The sequence below is a fragment of the Peromyscus maniculatus genome, chromosome 6, assembly GCF_049852395.1.
Source record: "Peromyscus maniculatus bairdii isolate BWxNUB_F1_BW_parent chromosome 6, HU_Pman_BW_mat_3.1, whole genome shotgun sequence".
Lineage (NCBI taxonomy): Eukaryota > Metazoa > Chordata > Mammalia > Rodentia > Cricetidae > Peromyscus > Peromyscus maniculatus.
The window spans coordinates 78,240,918-78,263,621 of record NC_134857.1 but is presented as its reverse complement, the minus strand read 5'-3'; the positions used below and the strand labels follow the sequence as shown (position 1 = coordinate 78,263,621).

Genomic DNA, 22,704 nt, shown 5'->3' with positions numbered 1-22,704 from the left:
ATAAATCAATAAATTCTCATTTTTATTTGGGAGAGTCTGGCTATCAGTTGTAATGGATAAGAAATACACGATGCCCTGCACACGGAGGCATCCCCCTGCCTCTGCTCCTGATCAGTTTTGCCCTTCCCCCACAGCCTTTGTCCCCTCTTCATGCCTGTTGATTTCATTTGGTTTATTTTTCTGTCTTCTTCCACCCCCACCCCCAACCCCCAACCCCCCCATCCCCCACCCCCACCCCCCCGGGCCTTGCTAAAAGATACAATCCATGATGGCAAAGATGATCATCCACTTTGCTTATCAATGGCCTCCCAGACTCCAAGCATTGGCTCTTGGCACCCAGCACGGACTCCTGGAGATTTGCAAAATGCCACGCCCAGGTGAATTCCTAAGGATTACTGAAACTTTGTATGCATACGGGAAGGTCACACAGCTCTAGAGTTAACTGTGGGCCAGCCTCCCTTCGAACAAGATGGCGGAGCCATTTGTCTACGTGGAAGGGCGCCCACCATGTGCCCGTGAGGGTGGGCCGGTTCCCAGTGTTGCAGCAGTTTCAGGGAGGGCGCTTTGTCATCCGCAAAGACTGTCCCCAAATGGCAGTGATCCCCACACAGAACTACTTCCAACCCACTTTAGAGCTTCCCGAGTGTTTATGAAATATACTTCTATCAGTTACTGTCTGGGTTTTTATTTTCTCTCTCCTTTGCAGTCAATGAATGAGGAGGGAAGGTGGGCCCGGGGTTCTTTTCTTTCTCCTGCATCTTATTCCATAAACATCAAGGCCTTCTCTCTCCCGAGGGGATTTTCTCCCTGTGGCTTATGTTGCAATTCTCACTGCAGCGCTGCAGGCTCTGGTTTGGGTTCTACGTGGCTCCCATCGGCTGCACTCTCAATCTATTGATCGTCTCTACCCAGGAATCTGATGCTTTTACTTTCTGGGCAGTGATCTGTCCAGGTCCCTCTTGAGAGTGGGTGGCTGCCGTTTCAGTGAAAAGGACCCTTCTGTACCTGCCTGTCACCTCCTCTGAAATCTCACTGTTAGGATTTATTTAGGGGTCAACAGGCCCCATTTGGGGTAATACATTGCTGCTGATGCTTTCCTCTCCGACATCAAAAAGAAGGGTTCCATCCGTTACCCCTTTCCTCATTGACCATTTTCTTCAGTGGTCCTTCAGCCAGCCCTTGGATGGCTCTGGGGGCAAAGGAGAATACTTAGAACAGGGCGGCACACTGTGTTCACTGCTTGGCCATGTCAAAAGGATAAAGTGTGTGGCCTGGCCGTGTAGCCAGGTTAGATGGACACTTTCCTTCTAATGGACCTGGTCAGAAGCACCACACTTCCCAGCATCCAGTAAGTCCTACGTTGTTCTCCTACTGCCCTGCAGACTCCTGACCTAGGGTGTGGGGTGCATCTGTTTGACGCTTCGATTACTGCATTAGAGAGGCAAACAAGCTCTAAGGAAGCTCAAACTCTGAGCGCAGAGAAAGGAGCAAGGCCACACACAGAGCTTGACAGTGGCAGAGAAGAGGTGAGTCCCAGGGCCTCCCGGTCAGTCCACTGCACCACTTGTGACTGTCACCTCCCAGCCTAGGTCCAGAAGAACTCAGAATTAAGCACCACCTCCACTCAATCAACCTTGCTCCATTTACCTCTCTGCTCAAACCAAGTGCTGCTGGAGACCTAGGGGGCAGGGACGAGGAGGAGGGGGATGGACAGACATTCGGGAGTGTTTCTGGGTCTTACTTTGCCTTTCCCTTGCCATCAGTGCCACCCTGGCACTCAGCAGGCTCCTACACACACATACACCACTATCTAATGAAAGAATGTATGGTCCACTTCAGACTGGCAGGGACTCCACCGATGAACTTTCATTCCGTGGCAAGAGGATGAACAGCAGGGAAGTCGGGGGGTGGGGGTGGGGTGGCGTATGGGCAACAGAGGGAGGTCGCAGGTTGCAGGGGCCCAAGGGGACAGAAGCTCACTCTTGGCTATTTGTTTCTTGGCTCCAAAACTTTACTGGTATGACAAAGACCCAGTGGTCAGGAAGCACATTTCTACTTGTTGGAGACAGCCCAAGGGAAGAGGAATATTAGCAAGGATTGTAGAGTGAACACTGAGACCGGAAGTCACTGTCCCACCATGCTAAGATCTCTGAGACCAGAAGTCACTGTCCCACCATGTTAAACCCTCTGAGCCTGACAGTCAGTGCACTGGAGGCCTCATCAGTGTTCGCTGCTGCGTTTACTCTCGGGGATAATGATTATATCAGCCACCAGGTGAGAGGGAGGACGAAGGAGCTTGCGCAAGGCTGGCAGACGCTTGATTCCTGCTCTATGGCTTGTACTTGCATAGGAAGTGCTGTCGCTCGTCACATCTGTTTTTGTTCCACTTTGAAAATTCTGTAAGAAAATAAACAGACACTTAAACCAAGCAAGTTCAGTACTGAATTTACCAGAATTATCTGTGTTATTCTTGGAGTCTCGGACAAGGGCCGGCCGCGGTTATTTCAGGAGCCAACGTGGGTAGGATATGGTATTGTTTAGTCCAAACGGCCAGCAGTTGCTAGCTGCCTAGCTGCCTAGATGTTGCTCTGTGGGTATTTTGTAGATATTCTTGATACTCAGATCAAAAGATATTGAATAAAGCAGGCCAGATGAAGGGCTTCCTGCAGCAGAAGATTTTTCCCTTTAATTGCTTTGGACTCAGTCTTTCCACTGACTGCAGTAATTTCCAGCTCGCCCCCCGGCCCAACAAATCTCCACTTCCCATTACTGGTTCTCTGGGGATCTCTGACTAACGCACACACCCACTTTCTCAAATCACGGTAGATGGTACAAGCTCTGCCTCAGCACTCGGGAGGAAGCAGCATCTGACATAGACTGAGGGGAGGCTCCATTTGTGTGGTGCTTGGTTTATTTGTTGTTGTTTATTAAGATTTATTTTTCAGTTTTATTTATGTGTGTGTGCATGTGTGTGTGTGACACAAAAGGGCATCAGGTCCCCTGGAGCTGGAGTTACAAGAGGTTGTGAACTGCCCAATGTGAGTGCTGGACACCGAACTCCCACTCTGTATAAGAGCAGCGGTTGCTCATAACTGCTGAACTCACTCGTTTTATGTCAACATGACCCATGCTAGAGTCATCAGAGAAGAGGGAGCCTCAACTGAAAAAATGTCTCCATAAGATCAGGCTGTAGGCAAGCCTATAGGACATTCTCTTAATTAGTGATTCATGGGGAAGGGCCCAGCCCGTTGTAGATGGAGCCCATCCCTGGGCTGGTGGTCCTGGCTTCTGTAAGAGGACAGGCTAAGCAAGTTATGATGAGCAAGCCAGTAAGCAGCACCCCTCCATGGCCTCTGCATCAATTTCTACCTCCAGGTTTTTGCCCTGCTTGAGTTCCTGTCCTGACTTCCTTTGATGATGAACTGGGATATGGAAGCATAAGCTGGATAAACCCTTCCTTCCCCAACTTGCTATTGGTCATGGTGTTTCATCATAGCAGTAGAAACCCTAAGACAACTGCTGAGCCAGCCCTCCAGCTCATTCTTTGTGTTTGACATGGTTGCATCAAGGACCTGGGGGTGGCTTTCCTAGACTCCACAGGCAAGCTCTGAGATGCTCCAAGTTTCTGAGAAGCTCCTTCAAAGACCTGCAAGCCTTTGTAGCCAGTCATGTCCCAACAATGGGTTACTCACCTTAGAAAGAAGGACTGAGCCAGAAACCAGGGACCTTTGGGGGGACTGAAATATATATTTGTAGGAGATGTCCAACTATTTCTGTCCTCAAAATGGAATTCCTCAGTCCTTGTCATCCTGGAGAGGTTGTGGCAGAATGCTGAGTTTCCCCCTAGCTGGTGTCTGCTTGGGTCTTAGCCTGCAGGTCTGAGCCTGTCACCTGCTCTTATTCCCCATACTCCAGAGACACAAAGGGTAGTCGTGCATATGTCCTAATTCAAGGGGCCTGTAGTTGGAGCACCAGAACATGATGGATTGGGGACCATAGGCTTATTGAGCAATTCCTAGCATGGAACCAAGAGTGTGGCGCAAGCCTGCTATCCTGGAACCTGCCCTGCGGAACTCAGGTTGGCCGGCTGGACACGTGCTGTGTAGGGTCCTTTGGTACATCCACTGAGCCCAGAGAAGAGTTGGAAGAACAGCTTCAGGTGACCACGAGTGGCTTACCCCTGGGTGGCCACCTAGACGGGTACCCATTCTAATCTCCTCCTGCCTGCCTCCCTCCCACAACACTAAAGAGGGAAGTGTTGTGAATGGCGGGGGGCAGTGTGGGCACACCAAACCCAGGCAGTGAGCTCAGCCCATAGATGAAGGCACTGTGTAAACATTAAGGTGACAAGGGTTCTGTCTTCTCCCTCCCATAAGGAGACATCTGGGGCACAGAGAAGGAAGAAGTCTGCGCCAGGACAGGCAGTTCAGCAAGATGGAGATGCCGTATTTCTACAAGGTCACACAGAACACAGAGCGCCTGCCCTTGACCCCGAGCCAGACTGAACAGAGCTTGTCTTTTTTCCTTCTTTCTTTTTCCTTGCAGCACTGAAGATTGAACCCAGGCCCTCAAAGACACTCGGCAATTGCTCTACTGATGAGCTATAGCCTCCGCTCTCTTCTCGCTTTTTTTTTTTTTTTTTTTAAATTATAACGCAGGGTCTCATTACATTGCCCGGGCTAGCCTTGAACTCGCTCGGTAGTCCAGTCTGGCCTTGAACTTGATGAGGCTCCTGCCTCAACCTTCCAAGGACTGGGATTACAGGCCTGTGCTAGTGTGCAGTCCCCAAGTAAATAGTGGGTCACAAAACAGATGATGATACCGAGTGGAGAGCCCCAAGGGAATGACAAAGGGGCACAAGGGACGAAATACCCAGCAGTCCTTCCTAAATAGCAAGGAAACGGGAACGGGTCCTGTCACAGAGAGCAGAGTTCATGCATGACTGTGCATAGACAAAAATTCATTCTACCGATACAAGATAGCACTGGGGTGGGGCGGGGGTGTCTCATGAAGATTCTCTCTTTAAGCTCTACCCTTCTCCAGCTTTTCACTAGCTCTGTACCTTTCCCTGGGCTTTTAATTAATTACCTAATTTGATGTCCCCCCCCACACACACACACACGTGTGTGTGTGTGTGTGTGTGTGTGTGTGTGTGTGTGTGTGTGTGACCGACCTGTGAGCTTCCAGGGAATCTCCGCCTCCCATCTTCCGAGATCACACACGCACACTACCTTGTCCAGCCTTATGTGGGTTCTGGAGATTCAGTCTCATATCTTCGCGCCTGCGCAGCAAGCTTACTGCCCCTGAGCCACCTCCCCGACCCCCTGCTTTGGGTCTCCTTGTGTCTGAAGCCTGTGTTCTGATTGCCCGGAGCCGAAGCGAAGCCAAGCGAAGGGGAAGGGTGAGATAAAAAGACTCAGCCTCCCACTTCTCACGGTTGTGCCACAGGCTCCTTCAGGGTGGGATTCTGCTGACAGGACAGGACTTGAGGACTTCGTCCAGCGAGAAGCCCAGGACCATGGGGATGCCAGAGGCCTAGGGGAAATTGGTCAACTGCTTCCCCAAAACTGGTCTGGCTAAAAGGTAGATATGGAGGGCCTCACGCCATGGGTCGGAGCGTCCCTGGAAGGTGTTCTGTTGGAACGTTCTTCAGTTATCTTTGTGGCTTCCAGTCTCTTTTCTAACATAGTTTCTACTACAATGCAAACAAAATGTCCACCTTTTCCCCGGTTGACTCTGGTGGTAGTCTTCTCACTGCCTCCTGAGGCAGCTCACTGTGGTTTGCACGGTGCTAACTGTTCACAGCCGCCTTGTTTTAGTAGTTCAAACCTATGGCTTTGCCTGTGCTCTGCCTAACTTGCCTTTCAGAGCAGCAGTGTGGGCTCTGCTGGCCTGAGAGATTCCCCTCTCCAGCTGTTTGCCTCTGATGCCTCTGTCATAGTCTGGTGCCTCATGCCCCCTTCCATTGCTGTTAAAAAGTTCCTTCCATTGATTTGGCAAAGACTGCTGAATGGGTGCAGATGGATGAAGGTTCATAGACTGTGTGTCAAGGTCACCGTCCTGTAAGCAGTGTTGCTGAGTGAAAGCGGCGTTGGGAAGCAGGACAAGGATGCCCCTTTTGCTCTTAATGGGTTAAAGGACAGATCTGCAGCTTGGAGGGAGGGAAGGGGTACAGGGAACTTACTATTCTTGGGGTTCAGCTCAGCACAGTGCCTGGCTTCACTCTTCGTCGTGGGATTCCAGGCATTGTACAGCTGTGTAGACCCATCAATCCATTGCCAAAGCTGATTCTGCAATGACAGGAAACGGAGGGAATGTGCAACTCAGCCAGACCACCCTCCCACAGCCACATCAGGCCCGTAGTCCAGTGAAATGGGCTTTCATGGGGCAAAGCATATAATGTCTGAAGAATCAAAATTAGGAAAGTCACCCCACTCAGTGACAGAGGAAAACGTCACTAATGTTTTAGCATATTTACTTCTGATGGAACCACGATTGTCAATGTACTAAAAATACTGTACTCTTTAGAATACATATGTTCAAGTCTTTCATGTTGTTTTCTAAACCCTTATTTAACACAAGGATGTACCATAATCTGCTGTGGGGTGGTCTATATGTCAAATTACTCTGATTGGTCAATAAATAAAACACTGATTGGCCTGTGGCTAGGCAGGAGGTATAGGCAGGACTAACAGAGAGGAGAAAAGAAAGAACAGGAAGGCAGAGGGAATCACTGCCAGCTGCCGCTATGACAAGCAGCATGTGAAGATGCCGGTACCACATGGCAAGGTATAGATTTATGGAAATGGATTAATTTAAGTTGTAAGAACAGTTAGCAAGAAGCCTGCCATGGCCATACAGTTTGTAAGCAATATAAGTCTCTGTGTTTACTTGGTTGGGTCTGAGCGGCTGTGGGACTGGCGAGTGACAAAGATTTGTCCTGACTGTGGGCCAGGCAGGAAAACTCTAGTTACAATAGTCTATCTTAATAATCTTCTATTGACTATTTTGAGTATTTTGTTCCCAATTATCAATTACTATGAAAGACACTGCTGTGACTAATTTTGTTGAAAATCATTCTGTATTCTCAAAATTATCTCCTTTAATATATTCCAGAATCAGAATTGTGAGTCAAACAATGTGACTGTTTTGAGGTTATCAATATCCATTAACAAAGTACTTTCCAAAAACTGCCCACTTGTACAAATTTACATGCTCACTGACTAGGTACAAGGACCATTTTTCTACATCCTCAAGATATTATTCATGATATAAGGAAAAATGTTGATAATCTAGGTCAAATGATATCATTTTAGTTTGCATTTCCTTGATTATTAGCGATAGAGTACAGTTTTAGAATATCTGTTTGTCGTTTGTGTCTCCTAGTCACACATGTAAAAAAAAAAATCAAAGTATAAAAGCATCTCACAGAAATAGATGTAAATATATAGCATGTCTCTGAAAGCAGAGCTTTAATTGGCAACAAAGTAAATACATAAAAAAATGAAACAGTTGGCCAGATGTGGTTGGCACAGGCCTTTAATCCCAGCACTGGGGAGGCAGAGGCAGGAAGATCTCTGTGATTTCGAGGCCAGCCTGGTTCATGTAGGGAGTTCCAGGTCAGCCAAAGCTGTGACACTCTTGTCTCAAAAAGTAGAGGAGCTGGAGAGACGGCTCAGCTATTAAAAGTATTTGTTGCTTTTACTGAGGACCAGGCTTGGTTCCCAGCATCCACATGGCAGTTCACAACCATGTTACCCCAGTTCCAGGGTACCTGATTCCTTCTTGTAGCCTCCCCAGGTACCAGGCACACTCATACATGCGGGTGCATACTCATACATAGACAGTAAAAATATAAAAAATATTTTAAAAGTAAAAATTGTGCAAGTCAAATAAATACCACTTAAAACAGATAACTGAGTATCTGGTATATATTATATAGCGAAACAAAAACAAAAAGCAATCACTTGGTTTTCTGCAATATTCAAAAGACAAAGTGTGATTTGATTCCTAGGCAAGTGCTGAAGGGTGACTCCATGTTCATGGAATAAGATATCTAAGCTTTGGTGTCTCCAGCTACATCATCGGGATCAGAAAGCAGGCCTTTCCCTCCTGTGACCCCATTTCCGTTAGGTAGAGACACCCCACCCCAAATCCATAAATCCCGACGTGCCGTGGTACTTCTCATCGTCCAGTGCTGAGGGAGAGGACAGCAAGGATCCAGAGGAAAGAATTATGAACGATTTAAAAAAAAAGTGACAGAATCTCAGAAAAAGGTGAGCTGGAAGTTTTCATCTTCAATCAAGACCTAAAGGCAATAAAATCACTCTGAATCTTCTAGAAGACCACCTTGCATGCTTTCTCTCTCCCACTCTGTCTCTCTCTCCTTTTTGGGGAGGGTTCTAAAACATTGGTGATTTTTGTGTCTGAAGATCTAGGAGGACATTAACTCAAAGTTCCACAAAACAGAGCTGTTTAAATTATTTCTTCTACCGAGGGAAAGAATGGGGTCCCTGACCTTCAGGCCTTGGTTTTGATCATTGGAGGTGTTTGGCTGAAGGACTACTACTTTCGTCCTGTTTGTAGGCCAAGAGGCCACTTCTGAGGAAAGGGTTAGCATCTTGGGTTTTCCAAGAGGCTCTATGAGATAAACATGGGCTTACCTTCTTTGGGTCATGCAGGCCAATCCACACAGGCAGGTTTCTTTGATAGCCAAATATGAACCTTGCTATGACTTGGCCTTCCTTTTTATTCAAGACGGATGCCAGATGGGATCCATGTCCATATGACTGACACTTCAGCTGCAAGGAGAGGTCCCATTATTGATGCCATGAGTATACAGCTCTCTCCTTGAAGCCCTGGTGTGCCAAGCAGGATGGATTGTCTGCCCTCCGCCCCCCACCCCCCCAACAGGGATCTAAACCCCACAGTGTCAGGTCTCAGGAAGCAAACGCTCAAGGCCAGGGCAGGAGATTTAGGGCCAGAGGAAGTAGACGGAGTCCCAGGGACCTCCACAAGTCACTTCACCTCTCTGAGGCACAATTTCCTAGTAATTACAGAATCCGGGGTTATCTCGCTCCCTCCTCTCCCCCACCTCTCGTTCACTCCATCTTTCTTCTCGCTCTCTGTCTGACCCCAGTTATTCCGGTCTCCACTCAACAAGGCATTTCATTCCCTGAATTTTCTTGGCTACTTCTCTTGGTCTAATCAAAAGGAAATCACTTTTGCTTGCACTGAAATGAAATCTTCTGTTTAGCTGTTACAACCACACAGGTCTTCCATGTGTCACTTGTTTGTTGAGGGCAAGTATCCCCATGTTGCCAAGGCTGGCCTCAAACTAGTCATGACCTCCTATCTCAGCTCCCAAGAGATAGGGTTGCAGGAATAGTCCACCATGCCCCATTCTCACGGTTTTGGAAGTCAGGGAACACAGCCCGATACTCATTAGGTGTCACATGGTGAGTTCGCCACCCTCGTTCCTTCCCTTCCTTTGTGAGTAACACACAGGACACTTGAGACCACTCTAGGCTTGGATCATGCCACATTGCATCTCTATGCGCTAATCTGTCACAAGCTGGAGAGACAACATCAATTCTCCACTTACTTGGACTGGCTATTTAGATATTTGGAAATGTCCTACACATAGCTGGAAAGAATAAAATCCAGGCATGTGCATGTTGTGTCAAGCGAGGACACCTCCCATTTCTATTTCTTGGCTTTTTGCCTAGTGTTCCTGAGACCCATTTCAGGCATTTCCACGTCATGCTCTCTGGTAAGTCTCATAGGGGAATTCAGTTATTCTTTGTACAAGTCTCTCAACTCTTCATGCTCCTTTCATATGTGTATTTCTGGCTTTCTGAGGGCCATGGCTACTTCCTACTCCATGAAGCCCACTGAGAGTCTGAACTCACAGCATCTACATCATCAATGTTCACAAAATTGAAGGGGTCGAGCACATTCCCCCCTCCATTTTAACCACAAGGCTTCTTCTCCTTGGGTCCCAGGAAGAACCCTTGACTTTAAGTCAAATATGATCTGCAGCTCTAGCTGACCCCTTTCTCTTAAAGAAACCAACAGCTCCAACTTCTCACCTCAGCCTGAGACCAGCTTCTCAGCTTCCGGAAGTATCCATAGCAATGGGACTTGTAGAGAAACCATCCTGGACGACAGCTGGGTCTCAAGACAGCTGTACAGAAACAAAAGGCGGTTACAGATTGTGTTGTCACAAAACTCGATGTGATGATAAGACACATCATACTTGTTTTTAATTTAGAATACCTTAAAGCAAAGGAAGAGTCCATTTCAGAAGGACCTTGCTGCACTACTAAAAATATATATACTGTGTGGGGCTAGGGATCTAGGTAAATTGGTGGAATGCCTGTCTTGCACACACAAATCCCTGAGTTCGAGTCCCAGCACTGCGTACGACAGGTGTGGTGTGCATGTCTGTAATCCTAACACTCAGATGATGAAGTAGTAGAAGAATCAGGAATTCAAAGCCATCCTTGGCTATATAGTGAGTTTGAGGATAGCCAGGGTTATATGAGACTCATCTCAAAACACAGAGAGAGAGAGAGAGAGAGAGAGAGAGAGAGAGAAGACAGAGAAACAGAAAAACAGAAAGAGAGAACAAAATTAAACCCCAAATTTTTATTATTACTCTTCTCCCAGCCTTCATCAAAGGACCTTTTACCAGGGGACCATTTACTGGGACGGGGGAATCAAGCTTTCTGGGAGTACTGAGCACACACTCTGAACCAACAGTAATTCCAAGAAACCCAAATATGACCGTGGCCCAGCTGTCAGAGAAGGAATGAAGGAGCCCGTGGAGCCATTGGAGTTTTGGGTCACAATGTGTGTTCTGGAGGGTCAACGCCACTCAACCGTTCCATTCCCCTAGATCTGGGTGCGTAACTGCAGTAGACAAATTCAGCAACCGGCAGAAGGACACAGCAGGGCTTCGAGGAGTGGACAGATGTAGACTGGGAGTCGGGGGCATTGTTAGGAGAAAGAGCCTCTTTGGAAAAGAGTGGGATACACAGCAACCAGGCTGAAATGTGATCACGGGTGGGCTGTGCATGAGCAGCGAGGAGAGAGGACTATTAATATTTCAGAGAAAAGGAATGGGCTGGGCAGAGGCATGAAGGCGGGACTGTGCCTGGTGTGTGCAGAAATAGCAAGCCCCCAAGTTTGTCTTGAGTACAGGGGATCTGTAAGACAACATGGCCAACAGGAACGGGAGAGGCCTGCGGCAAAGGAGGCTGTGACTCAGGGAGGCTCGGGCTGGCTGCTGGCCAGCTGGCAAGTGCCTCTGTACGGGAGCTGGAAGCTGAGAAAGCAGAGATGAGTGGAAGAGCAGAGGGACTGGTGACCCGGGGGACGCCAGGCTAGCAGCCTGAGCCCTGGGACAATGTGGCTGCACACCTGCACTCTAGCCCAGTGCTAAGGTCTCTCCGGGGTCAGATGGCTGTGTGTCACTTATTTACTTCACTCCTTGTACTGTTTCATCTACTGCCTCTAACTCTCCAGAGCTTCCACACTGATTTCAGATAAGCTCCCTGCTCCTTAGTGGTCCCTCCCCCTCCCTTCCTCTTCCTTCCTCTGCCTCCCCCCCCCCTCCCCGAGACCTCATATATCCCAGACTGGCCTTAAACTCACTATGTAGGGAAGGATGACTGAGCTTCTGATTCTCCTGCCTCTGAGATCACAGGCACGCATGGCCATCATTCTTGGTTTTACAAAGCAGTGGGGGATCAAACCCAGAGTTTCATGCATGTTAGATGCACCCTCTGCCAACTGGGCCATGCTGCCAGCCCTTACGCCTTTCTCAGCTCCATCTCCTTGCCCCGTCTAGCCACATCCTCCCAGGCACCAGTCCCAGCTGATTTGGAACACAGTGCTTCTTACAGATCTAGATCTATTGCACGTATGATTGACTCTGTGAATGATGGTTAATCACTAACTGAGCTAAGAAATGGAAGGGAAACATATTAATTATTTTCCTTATTGTTGTGAAAAAAAAACCAACTGGAGGAGGAAAGGGTTTGCTCTGGCTTGTAGTTTGAGGGGATACAGTCCTTCAAAGCAGGAAAGGCCAGGCATCAGGAACACGATGTAAGTGGTTATGCTACATCTCCAAGCAGGAACCAGAGTGAGGTGGGCACTAGTACTCAGCTGATTTTCTTGTTTTGTATTCAGTCCAGGACCCCAGCTCACAGGATGGTGCTGTCCACGTTTAGGCTAAATCTCCCTTCTGAAGTTAACCCTCTCTGGATAAATCCAAAGGTGTGTCTCCTAGGTGACTCCAAGTTTAGTTGACAATGTAGAATAACCGTCACAAAAAGGCTCTGAGGATGACCTGAAACAGACTGATACCAAGCAGCAAAGATCCTCATTTATTTCTACTGTTAGAAGAAGAAACACACTTTTACATTAAGTAAAAGGAAAATGTTTATTCCACTGAGACCCTGGCTGTAGCCACCATTGCCAGCCTGGCCCGTGCTGGGCATCAGGCTAAGCAGTTTACTCGGCCTTTATTTTTATCAAAATAATTCAGGAAGATGAAACAGGATGAAATGGTTACCTGGCAAAAAGTCTCACACCGGAAAATAGAAAAGCTACACTTTAGATTCAGTTTTACGACCTAAAAAACCCATGTTTCTACCTTTCAGGAACCCTTCTGACCTTTGATTTATGAATATGCAAAAGTGAGAAATTAGAAACTTAGTAGCAAATGATTACAGAGTTAAAAAGCAAAGGAAATCTTAATTTTTGAATCTGACACTAAATATTTTTCTTTTCCTTTAAAAAAAAAAAGTTATTGAAAAAGTGTCTTGCTATGTAGCCCAGGCTGGATTCCAACAGATGTTCCCGATTCAACTTTCTGTGTGCTAAGATTATAGGAAGGCACTAAATCCTGAGAAACCAAAGCTTTGTTGTTGTTGTTTTGTTTTAGATCATAGAAATTGAATTGTGAACACGATGACTTTGGAAACCAAAGCTTTTTAAGGAGCTTTGTGCTTTGTGTTGGCTAGTTTTATGTCAACTTCCTAGTTTTATGTCAACTTTATGACACAAGCTAGAGTCATCAGAGAAGAAGGAGGGAGCCTCAGTTGAGAAACTGCCTCCATAAGATTAGGCTATAGGCAAACATTTTCTTTTCTCTCTTTCTTTCTTTTTTTCTTTTGGTTTTTCGAGACAGGGTTTCTCTGTAGCTTTGGAGGCTGTCCTGGACTAGCTCTGTAGACCAGTCTGGCCTCGAACTCACAGAGATCCGCCTGGCTCTGCCTCCCAAGTGCTGGGATTAAAGGTGTGCGCCACCACCGCCTGGCTTGCAAACGTTTTTCTTAATTAGTGATTGATGTGAGAGGACCCAGCCCATTATGGGTGGTGCCATCCCTGGGCTGATGATGGTCCTGGGTTCTGTTAGAAAGCAGGCTGAGAAAGTCATGTGGAGCAAGCCAGTGAGCAGCACCCCTCCATGGCCTCTGCATCAGCTCCTGCCTCCAGGATCCTGCCCTGCTTGAGTTCCTGCCCTGACCTCCTTCAGTGACGGACCACGATGTGAAAGTGTGAGCCAAATAAACCCTTTCCTCCCCATCTTGCCTTTGGTCATGGTGTTTTGTCACAGCAATAGTGAACCCCAACTAGGGCCAGGCTGATCATCAGTTACTGTTCTGAAAAAGCTGAGTAGTGAAATGGGCCCATATTGGGAAGGATCGTCAACACAGCATTGGGAAGGGGTATAGTTTCCAAACCAATGAAATGTCCCCGTAGGCTCCTGTGTCTGAGCGCTTGCTCCCCAGCTGGTGGCGTTGTTTTAAAAGCCTGTAGAACTTTTAGGAGGTGGCACTTCACTGGAGGAAGTGGATCCCTAGGGGCGGGCCTGGGGTGGCCCAGCCTCACGACTTGTCAACTCTCTTCTTCCTGGCCATCTGACCACTTCGCCCTCCTGCCACCACACCTTCCCCATGGCGGGGGACGGTATCTTTCAAACTGTATGCCCAAAGAAACGCTTCCTTCCCCCGAGCTGTGATGAGAAAAGTAACTAACACAGGTGGCATACCTTTTAACCCAATGCTGCTGCTGAGAATGTTCAGGAAGAGAGGCAGCAGAAGCCAAAAATCTCCAACCCTAAGTGTGAGGACCTGGGGGCTGGATACACCACTGGACACACCACTGGATAATCGTGTAAAGGCACCTGCAACTGAGTGTAAGTACCAGAGTCCTGAGGACACTGCTCCCGCACAATTCACTCGGTTCTCTCGTGTGACCTGTAGCGAATCGGCCTGATATTCTGTGGGCAAACACACGGGGAAGATTCTCTTCCACCACGGCATTCGCTTCCCCTGGCGTGAGGTCACAAAAACAGCCATCTTGGGGCACAAGAGAGGATCCAGTGGGGACAGAGTGTAGAGACCTAAGATCAGGATGCCTCCAGCCAGGCAGTCCACACTGCCTCTCCCACCAGGTTCTCTGCTCCTCCGCGTCTGCGTCTGCGTCGATCTCTCTGTCTTTCCGATTCCTCTTTCTCTCTTTTGCTTTTCTCCCTGCCTTTGTCTGCCACTCTTGGCCCCTCTGCCTCGCATTCTCCCCTCCCCTCCGCCCCTCCCCGTCCTTTCTCACCTTAGCCCAGGCTTCTCGCAGGTACCGACATGCGCCCCCTGGTGGCAACATCTCAGCCGCTGGAAATGCTTCTGAGGTCCTGAGCTGTAATGCTTTCTACCCCACATTTAGTCCTCACTCCTTGGTACCAGGTCCTGCTCCGGGCAGTTTTACTAATACCCTAGAACCCACCCCACCCCTCATTAAGTAGTTCCTGATATTACCACCACGTCACAGACGTGGGGGAAAAAAAGGCAGAAAGAAGTTTCTGTGCCTCACACTCCCACGGCAAACAAGAAAGAGCTAAGATGTGACCTAGACAGTGTGGCTCCAGCCATGTTAGCCATGGTCAAGTTACACTGAAAACAAACAAACACATAAATAAAAGCACCACCAACCACTCACATTTACTCATATTTAACAGCCAGACTCTCCCGGAGAGATGGGTATGGTCACTGGAGAGAAGAGAATGGTTACTAGCCAGGAGTGTAGTGGGACCTGGGGCAAGGCCCTGTTGTCTCGGCAGCCCAGAATCTTTCACATCTCTACCCAAAGTGCCAACATTCCTCATTGCTGCGCATGGGGTGGCAAGAAGGGACAGGTCCTAGCATCCAGCCTCCATGGCTCTCTAGTGGTCCCTCCCAATCTCTTCTAACTCTGGTTCCGTGTCTGCACAATGAACTAGCAGCACATACTTCCCCACAGGGTTGCTTGGAGGGTTAGTGGGATAACGAGTACATACTGCATACACAGTGGTGAGCACGCTGCCTACACATAGCAATGGTTGAATGGACTACAGTTTTCTTCTATGATACGGGGTTGGTATGTCGAGCTACACCCTAACTCGTGCCTTTTTTTCTTTTTTAAACCCAAGACAGGGTCTGTTTTATTGGTCAAATAAGCTTCTAAGACTGGCCTTGAACTCTGTGTTGGAGGCAGGTCAGGGCTCTGAGATCATTCTGCCCCGTTCTCCTGAGTAGCCAGGATTCCAGGCATGCATGCATCATCAGACTCAGGTAGAATTATAACTTCTAAAAACCATCGCCATTATTACGATAACGAGGTGGAATATCACTGAAAACACTAACCAGATGTAGTTCCCATTGTCTCTAAATGTTTCCCTGTTTCTCCTCATTGAGTCACAGGCAGCCACAGCCAGGGCAAGAAACCATTGAGGGGACAACAGAGTTATGATCTTGGCCATCAGCCTCTGTTGTAAGAGAAAATCAATTTCTAATTCTCTGAATCCCCTCTAAATTCAGGATTAGACTTTTTCCATAAGCTGTTGTGTAAAGAATATATGGGATCTGTCTTAAGCATGGTTCTCAGGAATGTAACAATCAACAGAAAGCTTTTCTACAGCTGGGAAGAAGATCTGTCTGGAAAAGAGCCATGGAAGGACCCATGGTATATGTTTTGGCTCTGTCTACTCCTGGGGAGAGAACCAAAGAGATTAGTGAAGTCCTGGGAAACAGTTGAAGAGTCTTATCTTATTCTTCAGAACATAGTCAGGGTAAATGCCAAGCCCTTAAGGGACACCAGAGGTCAGGGCAGCACCAAAGCTGCATATAGAACAGCTGGAAGGCAGCTCAGCAGGGGCTGGGGACAGCTCCTGGCATTCTGTACATTCTTGCAGGGTGCAGAAATGGTTGAATTCCTGGGTCCTGAGCAACCATAAATGGTGAGAGAACTGGTGGCTAGAGGCAGATGAGGAGTTGGGGGCAGTGAGTACCATACAAAGCCATGTCAAGAGCAGGCTATGGCCAGGACCACAGCCTTCAATGCATGACCCCAAAGCACTATTTCTCCTGACTCCTCACCTTGGCCAAGCCCATTCAAGAAGTTTTAGGCCTCAATGGATCTTTTGGTGGCCTCTTTTCTCAAGAGAGGTGATGCTCAAGCAAGCAATTCTTACACTGCCACCTCCACCTCCCAGTGAGGCTATGAAGGACTATGGGAGATGTCCAAGACTCGGAGCTGGCCAGAGCACCACATAGGCTGGCGGTGTGACATTTGGCAAATCTGTCTTTCTCTGCGCTCATTTTCCTCATTGATTCAACAGAGCAGTTATGTCAGAGGAGCCCACATTTCATCTCCTTCCAGTCCTAATATTCCACGGTATTTTTTTTCTCAGCATCCTTAATCTTTCCTTGTCCTGTTTCCTCTACTGTAGATCCTATACTGTCACTGGCCCGCTCCCTGTCCTTGGTGATTATTCTATGAGTGTGCAATGGCCATCTCTGCAACTAGGTTTGCAGGTCCCCGGTAAACTAGACCTTGTAATATGCTCAACTAAGAAAACAGTGCATAAATGTTTGGACATTATGATTATAGATCTCAGCTCCAGACAGTCTGATGCCTGTCAGGCTCTTTAAACAGTCTCTCCATCACTCACAACAAACTTGCAAAATGTATTCCACGATCCACAATTTAAGTATGGCTTACAACCATCTTGGGGTGGCTTTATTTGACCGTAGAGCCTTTGACAAGTCACAAGATTTTTCCTTCTTTGATATTTCCTTCCTGAAACGCCTGAGGGGGTGAGTGGGTGGGGTGATGTGTGCACTCCGTGTTTGTTGGCTGTGACTGCCTTCCCATAAGTGACTGAACTCACCACTCAGGACTTCAGGTCCAGTTACACAGCTCATCAGGAGGAACAGCCAAACACCTTTGGGAGCCATTTTGTCTTTCCCTGGAGATGACACTTCGATGCTTTAATTCCAAGGCCCTCAGAGCTCTTTCCAGTTTGCCCTTAAAGTCTCTGGTATCTTTTAGATCTGCAATTTGGACCAGAGAGAAGGATGCTGGAATTGAGATATCACAAATCTAAAGTAGATTTCCAAGTAGATGCAACTTTTACAATGAAGATAATCTCAAGGTTAACATAGAGATGTTGAGCATTTAATTTATGAGGTTTTATTCTAACCTTCAAGCTCCCCCCTGCCCCCCCAGAACCAATGTCAGAGCCCTCCCTAACTCAGCAGGCAGAAGTGCTTAGCAGTCTGAGTAGATAGTTTGGGAACCACGAAGATTTTCTGTTATCTCCAGGAGAGTCAGCAGAGGGCGACCTGGGCACATTTCCTCCCCGGTGATAACGGGCCTTCTGAAGTCCCAGAAATGTAACAAAGTGGTTCCAGTACTGAGATTTCTTTTAAGGTTGAAGGTAAAGTAAACAGATGGCCCACATACAGTTAGAGAGAAGAAGCCTGGGGTTTTCAAGGCCTGGGTCATTTGCTCTGTGTCACTGGCTGCAACTAGATCTGAGTCTTTAACCCTGCTGATATCACTTTAAATAAAAAGCTTTGCTAGTCTCCCCCTTCATTGTCGAAAAACCCACGAATCATTAAAATATCAACATAGACCAAGAACTAGGAAGTGAGCCCATGTCCCAGAGATAAGCCGTTCAGACCCCTTCCTAGGCCCCGAGTATAGTTTTACGTCAATTAAAGTCAATTAAATCACACTGCCTTGTAACCTGGCTGCTCCTCAGACACAGACCAGCCACAGAGGACGTTCTTGCAGTCACGGTTTTTTGTCCGTTTTCTCTTCTCTGTTTGGTATGAACTCACTCATTCTGCTAAGTCCGTCGTCATTTTGAACCCCCCGGCTGCTGAAAGGCTCGCCTACCCATCCTATTGGTAGAACTCAAGGCTGTTGCCCTTGTATCTCATGAAGATAAGTTTGTCAAAAAATACTGTTTACTAAGTTTGGTATTTCAAAAGAAATAGTTGCTCGTCCCTAAAGGCTGCCAATGAAGTGGGGCATCTTTTTATATATGATGTTTACAATTTCTTATGTGAATTATCAGTTTATAGCTTTGGACATTTTTCTATTTTGTTGTTCTCTTTTAATGACTGGTCAGACTGTTTGTGTGTATTTATGCCTCCCATTGGGGTACTAAAAGTACTTCTGAGTTCATATTTTTCTCTCATCTCTTTCTCTCTATTTTTTTAACCATTCTGAAGGACTTCAACTGTAGGGGCCAACATAACGCCCCAAAACTCCCCTTGTTTTTGCTTCCTCACAGGAATCCCTACCCCTCTGCCTACCACATTCAACAAGTGCTGAGCTTTGGGCCTCACTGGATCGATCTTTCAGTGGCCTCTTGACAGGAGTGATGTTCAAGTTTTAAAAACGCCTTTGTCGTGTGCAAGGTCGTCTCCTTTATAATCTTTGGAATGTCTACGACAAACAGTAGCCACCGCCATGGCATGAGGTTAAAACAGGCATCCACATGCATTTTCATTCTTACCTAAGCTTTATGGCAATTCTAAACCCTAGTAGCTTTTCGGAAATAACAGGAAAATGAAGGCCCTGCCTCCCGAGTGCTGGGATTAAAGGCGCGCGCCACCACTGCCCGGCATCATTGAATTCTTATTTAACCATGCTTTCTGATCAGAACACAAACAATGAAATCTCAAATAATCGATGGCCCAGGAGGGCTGATGCAATAGGATATCTACATTGGAGACTTCTGGAAACTCTAATTTGCAGCCCCCATGAGCACTTGGGTCTGGCATCATCCCTCCTGTTCTATTTGCTTTTATTTTTTTTAAATTATCGCACAAACCCTGCGCTTCTTTGCTGAATGTTCCTTTCAAAAAGAATGTCAAGGTCCTGAAACCCTTTGAAATGCAAATGGCTGACGCTCAACAGTCGGACTGACTGGCTGGAGGAGTGGAGGCCAGCATTTCTTTCCTTGCTCTAAATGGATTTGAGACGTCTGGTGAGGCCCTATCATCTCATTTGACTACCTCTCCATAACTACACTGCACTGCAAGTGTCAGTGACGTGTTTTGCTGATAAACTGACGCTCACTGTATTCTGTAACCTTCCCTAAGTTTCACGGCTACCAGTCCACAGAGCCACCACGGAACCCAGCACGCCTGGCTGCCGAAGCCAACTCTCTTTCAGCAAGAGCAGAGAGAAAACAACCCAGGGCTCAGGCGAGGGCTCGCTTGCTGTGCAAGCCTGTCGACCCGAGTTCCATCCCGGAGACCCATGTAAAGATGGAAGGCGAGAACTCCGCAGAGATGTTCCCTAACATCCGCTTGCCACGCACGCATGCGCTCATGCCACGCACGCATGCGCAAACACCCACACAGCAATTCATGTTGGCGATGAGGATGCTCAAAATAAACAATTTAAATCGAACGTCACTCCAACAAAGACCCCAGCCGAAGCAACAGAGCTGTGACTTGTAATTTCTGACCCACTGGGGAGCTGGCAGAGAATAACAGGTGTTCACAGAAAGCCCTCTGTCCCCGCCGCAGGGAGGATTACCTGGTTGGAACCAACACTCTGAGAACTCTGCCTTCTTCAGCCTGAGTGGTCCCAGGCTCCTGCGGCTTTATACCTTCTTGCCTCAGGATGTAATGACCTGTTGAAGTCACGAGTTATTTACCAAATAATCACGCTTATCTACAGTCAAAAAATGAGCTGGTCGAGTGATAGCTTTAGAATGGACACAGAGTGAGCTTTGTCTAGCCAAGAGCAGAACCTCTCCCTGTGTGCAAACAAAATCTTTTATGTCCACGTTATTAAAATTAACAGTATCCTGTAGTCTGAGAACTGCCCTTTTCCTCTCCCATCTCTTCACTTAGCTGTGCTCGGCTCTGTTTTGTAGTTTTCCTTTCCTTTCTGTCTCTTTGTGTTGTAGGTGACCTTTATCTACCTTCCGTTCTTTTTCTGGAAAGATGTTCTGCTTTGAAGAGTTAGATTTCTATCCTTGCAGAAAAGATTTGACTTTAGGTTCTGACTGAAGACCACATAGGCGCTTCTCCCCAAGTGCCTGTTTCCACCTCCCAGCATGCATCACGGTCCTTAGAAACATCCCCCCCTCCACCCTCCCCAATCCCTCCACCCCCTCCCACCCCTACTCCCACTCCCCACCCCCCACCCCTGTTTGCCTTTCTCCTGCGGAACGGAAGGCACTAAAATCTTGTTTTAATGCACACAAATTATGGAAAATAGCTTACACTGATAGAATATTTTATAGCAAATTCCTTCTCACATCACCAAATGCCCTATGGGCAGCTAGGACAGGCTTCTCCCATGCACAGTTAAGAAGCCCAGTTGTGGGGGCCCAGAGAGCTGGCTCAGTGGTTAAGAGCACTCGCTGTTTTTCCAGGGGCCTAGAACAGTTCTTTGCACCCATGTGAGGCAGCTCCCGACCATCTGAAACCACAGTGCCGGAGGATCTGAGGCCTCTGGTCTCCGCAGGCACCTGCACTCATGAGCACACACCCACATGCAGACACACATACCTACATGTAATTAAAAATAATAAAAATAAACCTTAGGGAAAAAAAATAAAAGAAACGTAATACCAAGAAAGCAGTGATCTGCCGGGTTCTCAAGGCTTATCTGTGGTGTGTGGAGAACTCTGGCTTCCTCACTCCAATCTAGATTTCTTTGCTAAATTCACAATTGTTTTTTGGGGAAAAAAAGAGCTATGTATAAATGACATTAGGTTTGTTTTTTTCTGTGAAGAGGATAAGGAATTGATTTGTGTTGTGGGTGCCAGAGATGGCTCACCTCAAATTACAGAGTCAGCTCTGTAAAGGCCCGTGGGTCTGCAAAGGGCCACAGTGATGCTCAACTCTTACTGCAGAGAAGGGCTGTGGCTAGTGTAGTTGAGTGGTAGTCGTAGGGAAGTCAGGGCTCTCTGCCCCAAGCCTAGGTTGCTTTCTAGATGCTGCTCTGCCTCTCATTGGGTTTCCCCAGCCTGTGTGTAAATCCACCAAGGTTTCCCCAGCTCACCTCCTCCAGTGACTGGTCCCCTCTGAGGGTGCTCAAGGGGAAGGGCATCGGGTCTGGCTGATTTGGGGTTTGAGTTCTGGTCCCCTCTCACTATAAGGCACTGGTCATTAGCCGGGCGGTGCTGGCCCACACCTTTAATCCCAGCACTCAGGAGGTAGAGCTCTGTGAGTTAGAGGCCAGCCTGGTCTACAGATCAAGTTCCAGGACAGCCAGGACTTCACAGAGAAACCTGCCTTGAAAAAAATTCAAAATAAATAAATAATAAAGTGCTGGTCATGTGTTGAACCTCTGGGAGCCATGCTCTCCTAATCCCAATATGAAGGGGTTATTACCAGGTGTGCTTACCTGTTTAATACACAATGCTTTGCCCCTTGAGAAAGCCGGATAGGAAAGGCGCTGCTACACTGTACAATGGGGAGCACAGATGCCAACTCCCAGCCTTTAAGTCCCAAAGGCCCGATACAGAAGGAACACATTGCAAAACAGTGTGTAGGTCTTCTCCACCCCAGACTCTGCCTGGACTCCTGCTCTGACGGGTATGCCACTGTTTTTAAGACTTCTGATGACAAAAGGAAGGTCAGAACATGTGAGTTACTGTGTCTGGACTGTGAGAGGTCTCTCACCGGAACCTCCGTTGGTCAGCGCCAAACCAAGGCACCAACAGAACGCACACACAACTGTGAGACGTAAGAGTAAAAGGGAACTTCATCTGACATGGAGGCTAGCACGCACTCAATCCCGGAACTCGGAGGCTGAGGCAGGACTCCATAATGAATTTGCAGATAGGCTGGGCTCCATAATGACTCCTAGGTCAACCTGAGCTACATGGCAGTGGGGTGAGGGATGAAGTTCAACGATAGAGTGCTTGGTTAGCATGCACCAAGGCCTGGATTTGATCGCCCAGAAACACATTAAAAAAAGAAGCAGTGTCATGGACTTGTGAGCCCTACAATCAGGAGACTGAGGCAGAAGAGTCAGAAGCTCAGGGCTATCCTTGACTACATGGCAGAGTTCTAGACTGGTTTGTGCTACATGAGACTCTGTTCCAAAAACAGAGACTATAAGGGGTCAGGAAGACATCTGAATTAAAAAGTTTCATTGGCCACGAAGGAGTGATTTAAAAGAAATTCTGCTTATAAATATACCATACATGAAATTTAGAAAGTGAGAAACCTAAAATGTTACAGCTCAGTCACAATTACTTACCAAGAATCAGGAATCAGAATGGAACACTAGAGAGATGGCTCGGCTATTAAAAGCACCGACTGCTCCTGCAGAGGACCTGGGTTCAATTCCCAGCACTCACACAGAGACCCACAGCTGCCTGCAACTTCAATT

The 22,704-nt window shown here is 47.5% G+C and overlaps 1 protein-coding gene across 1 annotated transcript; it reads right to left on the bottom strand.

The window, feature by feature from the left end:
• Nucleotides 1-1,996: 1,996 nt before the first annotated feature.
• Reg4 (regenerating family member 4) lies at nt 1,997-21,267 on the bottom strand. The gene is made up of 6 exons (XM_042280274.2): nt 19,888-21,267; nt 17,219-17,381; nt 10,092-10,186; nt 8,664-8,801; nt 6,185-6,290; nt 1,997-2,397 (listed from the first exon to the last, which is right to left on the bottom strand). Exons 2-6 carry the CDS (start codon nt 17,283-17,285, stop codon nt 2,330-2,332), a joined length of 474 nt encoding a protein of 157 aa, XP_042136208.1. The 5' UTR covers nt 17,286-17,381; nt 19,888-21,267; the 3' UTR covers nt 1,997-2,329.
• Nucleotides 21,268-22,704: the final 1,437 nt, after the last annotated feature.